The following is an 8,057-nucleotide window of genomic DNA, read 5'->3' as shown; positions in this document are numbered from 1 at the left end:
GTGAGGGTGGTGAGGGACTGGAATGGAATTCCCAGAGAAGCTGTGGCTGCCCCTGGATCCCTGGAAGTGTCCCAGGCCAGGTTGGACGGGGCTTGGAGCACCCTGGGCTGGTGGAAGGTGTCCCTGCCCATGGCAGGGGTGGCACTGGGTGGCTTTGAGGTCCCTGCCAGCCCAAAGCCTCGGTGGTTCTCTGAGTGGGAGATGAACCCCCCTCCCTGCAGGCAGTGCTGATGCCTCTCCCCGCAGGCCTGGAGGTGTCTGAGCTGCCGGGCTCGTTTTCCGCGGGGGACTCGGACCTGGCCGGCTTCGTGGTGGGCGCGGTGGAGCGAGGGCAGGTGGCCCTGGGGCTGCAGAGAGCAGAGGAGGAGGATGTGCTCCTTGGAGTGGCCTCCCCTGGCATCCACGGCCGTGGCTTCGGCGCAGTCCGGAAGGTTCTCCTCGTGTCCTCCCTGCGCTGCTCGGCCCCCGCCCCCGGCGGCTGCGGGGACACCACGCTGGGTACGGGGGTGTCCCACGGCCAGGGGGGGTTCACAGCAGGGGCTGATCGGTCCTTGGGGCTGGCACGGGGGTTGTGTCTGTTTTGGGAGTGGGCCAGCACTTCTTCCTGCTGCCCAACTTTGTCTGCCACAAGGACTGGGAGAGAACCTGGGCAGGGGAGCACTTCCAAAAAACACCTTGTGAGCCTTCAGATAAATGGACTGAGTTCAGCCTGGAGAAGAGAAGGCTCTGGGGAGATCTTAGAGCCCCTTCCAGAGCCTAAAGGGGATTATAAAAAGGAGGGAGAGGGACTATTTATTTGGCCAGAGAGTGACAGGATGAGGGGGAATGGCTTCCCACTGCCAGAGGGCAGGGATAGATGGGAGATTGGGAAGGAATTGCTGGCTGGGAGGGTGGGCAGGCCCTGGCACAGGTTGGGCAGAGAAGCTGTGGCTGCCCCTGGATCCCTGGAAGTGTCCAAGGCCAGGTTGGACGGGGCTTGGAGCAGCCTGGGCTGGTGGAACGGGTGGCACTGGGTGGGCTTTGAGATCCCTCCCAACCAAAGCGTTCCATGACTGATTCCACCCAGCTGCAGACCTTTGAGACCCAGGCACTGAGCTGGCACTGTTGTCTGCAGGAGAGGCTCTGCTGAGCCCAGCCAGGCTGTACAGCCCAGCCCTGCTGCCCCTGCTGCGCTCGGGCCACGTGAAGGCCTTTGCCCCCATCGCTGAGGAGGGGCTGCTGGGAGCCATCTCCAGGATCCTGCCGGAGCACGTCAGCGCTGTTCTGGGTACGTGGCAGAGCTCAGGGTGCCTGTGTGGCACAACATGAGCCTGGGTCCTCAGCTTCAGTCCTACAGACACTCAGAAACAGCTCTGTCTGAAGAGCTGTGGGTGGGATGACCCCAAGTCAGTGCCCTTCCAAAGGTCCCACCAAATCCATTCCTATTTCAAGTGGCATCAGCTCGTGAGCATCGCTCTTGCTGGAGAGGGAAAATTCCTGAGGAGTTTGGAGGCAGCCCATCTGTAGGACCAAGGGGTGTTGGGGAAGATGGTGCTCCACAGGACACTCCACACTGAAAGCTTTTGCACCACTTTCTCCAGGGTACTTGTGCTCACACACCTTCGGTGCAGGTTTGGGGAGGCAGCACCTCCCACAACAGCCTCTGACATCTCTAAGTAAGGCAGAACTTCTTCTGTTGAAGCCAAAATTGGGCAAAGTATTCAAAAGTTCAAAATAGTAAAGAAAACCATGTTCATGTGAGCCCAGAAATACTGTGGGGATGGGCAGGGGGAGGGAAGGTGTCTGTATGTCTGACTGGATTTCTCTAAAATGAAATGAGAATTTTCAAGGCCAGGTTGGACGGGGCTTGGAGCAGCCTGGGCCAGTGGAAGGTGTCCCTGCCCATGGCAGGGGTGGCACTGGATGGACTTTGGGGTCCCTTTCAACCCAAACCATTCAGGTGGGACATCAGGAAGAATTTTTCCCTGGAAAGGGTGGTGAGGCCTTGGCAGGGGCTGCCCAGGGAGGTTTGGAGTGCCCAGCCCTGCAGGTGTCCAAGGCAGGCCTGGCCGTGGCACTCAGTGCTCTGGGCTGGGGGACAAGGTGGGGATGGGGCACAGGGGGATCCATGGGCTGGGAGGGCTTTTCCAGCCTCAGGGATTCTGTTACAGCAAGAACGAGTCTCTCCCTATCCTGGCAGACAATAAATAATAGCTCATGGCAGATATTTGTGCTGCTGACACACAAATTTCACTCATTTTCAGACGCTCTCAGCTGGAAGATCCCTGAAATCTTCTGCTGGCTTTACAAGGAGGGGAACCTCTCTGCAGAGGAGATGGCCCAGAGCTTTCCCTGCGGGCTGGGGGCGGTGCTGGTGGTGCAGCAGGACCTGGCCCAGCACGTGCTGGGGGCCCTCCGGCGGCGTGAGGAGGCCTGGCTCATCGGGAAGGTGGTTGCCCCTTGTCACACAGGTGAGCAGGGAAGGTGGTTGCCCCCTGTCACACAGGTGAGCAGGGAAGGTGGTTGCCCCTTGTCACACAGGTTAGCAGGGGCCTCGTGGCAAGTGAAGCCCCAGAGATGACCCAGAGCATGGTTTGTTCTCACTTCAGAGGGGTTGGCACTTTGGGAGGTGTTATTTGGTTTCAGCGTGGGTACAAGGTGAGTTGTTTTGAGGGTGGTTCTGGGAAGTGCTGAGCGAATTGCCCTGGGAGGCATCAGGTGTCTGCAGCTCTGGAGGCCCTGAGACTCCCTGTTACAAAAGTTATGTGGTTCACATCTCCTTCCCGTTGTTTCACCAGGCTGGAGGCTCTTTGACACCTCCACATCCACATTTCCTTATCAAATAGTGAGGAGTGAATGTTGCTTCAGTGACAGTACCTGGGTAACCTCTTACCCAGGTACCTTCTGGAGGCTCCAGTAAACCCCTCAAATATGAGTTGATATTTTGCCACAGTCCTGGTAATCAAGTCACCTCCTTCCCAGCCCACACAGGTCCATGTAGAGGTTGAGGATCTGTGTGTCTGATGAGCTGTGTGTGGTCTGTGTGACAGCAGGTCTGGAGACTGAATTCTGGTGTGTCCACTGACTGACATCCAGCATGGTGTGAGCCAAAATCCCTCTGGAAACCATTTGGGCAGCCAAAATGTGACCTCAGCTCCACCAGCATGGGTTTTAGTGCAACATGAGAGGAAGAGGAAGATGGGAATAACAGATGGGGCCAAGCCTTGAGAGGGCCAGGCCGTGCCCAGGCCCTTGAACAGCTCTGGGAATGAGTCACACAAAAGGGATCAGCACAACCCCTGTGAGCTGGGCTGCTCAAGCAGTGAAAGCCTTTGTAGTTCCACCAGTGCCAGCAGAAATTCACTGCTGATACACCTTCTTGTCCTTGAAACTTATTGTTAATAAACCATATTTAAGGTTGTGTTCAACAGGGTCAATTCAGACGGCAAAGTCAAGCCTAACTCTTTGCTCCTGTGTTTGGAGGAGGCTCCCACATCCAGGTGGAGAACCTGGTGCAGGCCCTGCAGCTGGGCAGCCCCCAGGGCCTGCTGGGGGACACCACTGAGCACACTCAGCACCAGCCCAGGAAGGAAAAGGTGAAAGTCGCAGTTCTCGTCTCTGGAACAGGTGAGCTCCCATCTTCCTGACACAGGAGAGCTGGGACTGGGCCCTGAGCCCTGCTCAGCCCTGACCCAGGTGCACCCACCTTGGCTTGCCTTTGGTAGAGCCTCCAGACCTTGTAGAGCCAGGGCTGCACTTTGACTGGAGTGCAGGGTGTGTGTTGTGCTGCTCCAATGAGCTGTGTCAGTGCTGCAGCTCCTTTGTGCTGTTTGGACAGTTGTGAGAGCCACATTTCTGTTGGGTGAGCGGGCTGGGAGCTCATCCCAGTGCCTGGGGGCTCACGTGTGTCCCCCCTGTTTGCTCTGTGTGTCTGAGGCACGGCCCTCCCTGCGCTCATCGCTTACACCAGGGAGCCAGGCAGCTGTGCCCAGGTGGTGCTTGTCATCTCCAGCAAGTCTGGTGTGGAGGAACTCCGGAATGCAGCCCGGGCTGGAATTCCCACCAGGGTAAAGACACCCCACACTTTTTCCTTTTTCCTTTTTCCTTTTTCCTTTTTCCTTTTTCCTTTTTCCTTTTTCCTTTTTCCTTTTTCCGTTTTCCTTTTTCCTTTTTCCTTTTTCCTTTTTCCTTTGCCACCCCTGCCATGGGCAGGGACACCTTCCACCAGCCCAGGGTGCTCCAAGCCCCGTCCAACCTGGCCTGGGACACTTCCAGGGATCCAGGGGCAGCCACAGCTTCTCTGCCCAACCTGTGCCAGGGCCTGCCCACCCTCCCAGCCAGCAATTCCTTCCCAATATCCCATCTCTCCCTGCCCTCTGGCAGTTTGAAGCCATTCCCCTTGTCCTGTCCCTCCAGGCCCTTGCCCAAAATCCACCAAAGTGCCTCTCCAGCTCTCTTAGAGCCCCTTCAGACACTGGAAGGGGCTCTGAGGTCTCCCCAGAGCCTTCTCCAGGATGAAAACCTGTGTCTCATGTTGTGCTGAATAATCCCAGAATCACCAAGGTTGGGAGAACCCTCCAGGATCATCCAGTGCCACCCTCACCCAGCACCACCAGGATCAGCCCTGATCCACGTCCCCAAGGTCCAGATACCTCTGGGACACTCCCACACACAGGGACTCCACCACCTCCCTGGGACACTCATTGCAAGGCCTGACCACTCCTGCAGGGACAAATTGTTTCTGCTCTCTGCTCTGAACCTGCCCTGGGGCACTTTGAGGCCATTTCCTCTCCTCCTTTCCCTTGGGACGAGAAAGAGTCCGGCCCCGACCTCACTGCAAGCTCCTTTTAAATCCTGGAGTGTCCTGGAATGAATCCAGTTTGTTTCTCTTGGCTGCCCAGGTTGTTCTCTCAATCCCACCAGTCCCTCCCCCCATGGTTTTGCTGTTGCAGGTGATTGACCACAAGTTATACGGGAGCCGCTCAGAGTTCGACAGCACCATCGACCGAGTGCTGCAGGAGTTCTCTGTGGAGCTGATCTGCCTGTCAGGGTTTAGGAGGATTTTGTCCAGCCCTTTCCTCCGGAAATGGAGAGGTAAGAAAGTGTAAGTGTAGAAGAGAAACTAAGCCAGGGATGGGAGTTCTCCCCAGGACTGCCCTGCCAGAGTTCTGTCCTTTGGTTAATCCCTCGGCCTTGCCGGCACTGAGGGCATTCCCTGTGCTTCCATTGCTGCTGGCAGTGGGAATGTGGCTGTGGATTGGCACAGAACCCCCTTGTGCTGCAGCAGGAGTGACAGAGGGGCAGTCAGGGCACGGAGTGGCTCTGCTGCCTCCCCTGGGAAGAGTTTTGATCCCCTCCTTTGCCAAGGAGCTGTGCTGGGGGGTCCTTCTGAACTCACTCCCTGCAGTTCCCCCTCAGAAAAAATGGGAGAGGGACTGATTTCCCCTGGAAGAGCAGAATTCCCTCAGACCAGGACAGAGATGGCTCAGTGCTGATCTCATCTCGCTTATATTTTTTAAGAAAATTCAATTCAAATTATAATTTTTTTCTCTTTTTTTTTTTTTTCTTCTTTTTTCTCCCCTCTGATGTCCAGGGAAAATTTTGAATGCTTCTCCATCACTTTTTCCACTCATCAAGGATGGAAATGCCCCTCAGGAGCCCCCCCAGAGTGGATTCAAGGTCACAGGGTGCACTGTGCATTTTGTCCTGGTGAGTGTCTTTGGGAAAGGATTTGGCTTTTTCCCTTTCTGCTGCAGGCAGAGCTGACAGGAACGGCTGGAAACCTCGGCGTGGGTACCACTGAAAGATGTGGGTTATGGTGTACTTGGAGTTTCTTCCTTTGTATTTTGGGGTGGTTTTTGCAGTTTCTCCCACTCTCAGCACTGCCCAGAGTCTGCCAGCCCACGTCTCTCCCTGCTGTCCCCCTGAGGCCACGCAGGTGTCCCTCGGGCAGGTGTCCCCTGTTCAGGTGCGCTCGGAGCCTCCTGCCCACGACCACCCCGATCCCTCCTGACGTTTTCTCTGCCCCCCTGTCCCGTTGCAGGAGGAGCCCGGCCCCAGAGCCGTGATCCACCAGGAGCCCATCGCGGTGCGGGCCGAGGAGCCGGAGCAGACGCTGTGGGAGCGGCGGAGGGAGGCCGAGAGCCGAGCCCTCCCCGTGGCCCTGCAGCTCGTGGCCAGCGGGGCCGTGAGCCTGGCAGCCGATGGGAGAACCTCCTGGAAACGGGAGAGCCAAAATCTGGGACTGCCCGGGGAGAAGGGAGATTGCACGTCCTCCCTCGTGGCTCCGGAGCCTCTGGAGCGCGGGGGGGAGTAGGCAGGGGACGAGGGGCTTGTTCCTGCTCACCTTCCCTCCTCCCTCCTGCTCCTGAGCTTCTCTCTGATGGATCCACCTCTCAGGTTTCCTCTCCCAGCCTCTTCCCTCAACTCCCAGCTTTCCTTACACTCCTCTTGGAAAAGCAGTGGTGGAAGCCAAGCTGTGTTTTCAGATCTGGAATTTCTTGGTTGTGTTCTCTGGTCTGGGAAGGACAGGACGAGTCACAGGGAGGGCTCCGGCTGTGAAACTGCTCCGCTGCTTCCCAGGGAAACTCCTTCATCCAAGGGATCCGCTTTTGTGGCCACAACACCCAGCAGAGCCCGGGGGGCTTCACAGAACAGCCCCAGACAGGGACTGCTGCTCTGGGAGCAGGAAAAGGATGTGGAGCTGCTGGAGAGAGTCCAGAGGAGGCCACTGAGTCCATCCCAGGGCTGGATCCCTCTGCTCTGGGACAGGCTGGGACAGCTGGGGGGGCTCACCTGGAGAGGGGAAGGATCCAGGGAGACCTGAGAGCCCCTTGCAGGGCCTAAAGGGGCTCCAGGAGAGCTGGAGAGGGACTGGGGACAAGGGATGGAGGGACAGGACACAGGGAATGGCTTCCCAGTGCCAGAGGGCAGGGTGGGATGGGAGATTGGGAAGGGATTCCTGGCTGTGAGGGCAGGGAGACCCTGGCACAGGCTGCCCAGAGAAGCTGTGGCTGCCCCAACCCAAACCATTCCATGATTGTTGGTGTATCTGCCAGAATTGTGACCTTCATGCAGGTAGCAAATCAGGAGGAAAGCCAGAAAAGCCAAAACAGAAATGAAGTGGCCAGAGCTGAATTTTCCAGAGGAGTCGTTTAATGCAGTGGGAAGGATATATTCCTGTTGTGGTGGTGTGTCCTGGCAGGGCCCTGCTGTGTCTGTGCTCTGGGCTGTGTGGGAGCAGCAGCAGCTCCAGTTCCAAAGGCTGAGTTTTCCCCTTTTTTTATTCTGTGTGGTGGCTTTACTGTGGCACGTGGGGTTTGATCCTCGGGGAGGGGAGGGGTTCAGGTCCCTCCTGTGAACTGCCATTCCTGGGCAGAAAGCTGGATTTGTCCCTTGCACTGCAACCACTGGAGTGAGGAAGGGGCGTTGTTCAGGATGTGGGAGAAACAGGAAGAGCTGCACCCAGGCAAGGTTGTGAAATGTTTGGTATAGAGGTAACTTTGCTCATCAAAGCACTGCTTGGTTTGTGTTTGGTCTGTTGTGACTGTGGAGGAGCTTCCTGCTGTACTGACTGGAATTGCATGGCTGTTCCCAACCACAAATAAAATGCTAAAGGAAGAGGGTGCTGGTTGTGCTCTGCTGGGTCTCCAGCTCATCCCAGGGCTGGAACAGCTGGGATTCCTGTGCTCCTGTTTCCCTGGGGTGGGTCTGGTGAGACTTCACTTATCAGTTTTTTCTTTTTCCAGAGAAATGGAACAGAGATCCAGCTCATGGGGAGATTCCTTTTCATGCATTTGTAGAAATACAGAGAGGTCAGAGGGGCCTGGGATAAGGGATGGAGGGACAGGACACAGGGAATGGCTTCCCACTGCCAGAGGGCAGGGATGGATGGGAGATTGGGAAGGAATTGCTGGCTGGGAGGGTGGGCAGGCCCTGGCACAGGTTGGGCAGAGAAGCTGTGGCTGCCCCTGGATCCCTGGAAGTGTCCCAGGCCAGGTTGGACGGGGCTTGGAGCACCCTGGGCTGGTGGAAGGTGTCCCTGCCCATGGCAGGGGTGGCACTGGATGGGCTTTGAG

General features: G+C 57.0%; 1 protein-coding gene across 1 annotated transcript; it reads left to right on the top strand.

Annotated features, from left to right (window-relative positions):
- Positions 1 to 246: 246 nt before the first annotated feature.
- LOC114070710 (trifunctional purine biosynthetic protein adenosine-3-like) lies at positions 247 to 6,527 on the top strand (the record flags this gene model as incomplete). The annotated part of the gene is made up of 8 exons (XM_027908259.1): positions 247 to 498; positions 1,115 to 1,267; positions 2,244 to 2,450; positions 3,463 to 3,606; positions 3,916 to 4,046; positions 4,932 to 5,073; positions 5,573 to 5,688; positions 6,023 to 6,527. Coding segments are annotated over 8 exons (1,418 nt in total), but the record flags the coding sequence as incomplete, so codon positions are not given.
- Positions 6,528 to 8,057: the final 1,530 nt, after the last annotated feature.

Source organism: Empidonax traillii, unplaced genomic scaffold (genome assembly GCF_003031625.1).
Source record: "Empidonax traillii isolate 1590-97213 ecotype Southwest subspecies unplaced genomic scaffold, ASM303162v1 scaffold1668:size145401, whole genome shotgun sequence".
Taxonomy (NCBI): domain Eukaryota; kingdom Metazoa; phylum Chordata; class Aves; order Passeriformes; family Tyrannidae; genus Empidonax; species Empidonax traillii.
The sequence above is the reverse complement of the archived record's forward strand: the minus strand, read 5'-3'. Positions and strand labels throughout refer to the sequence as shown.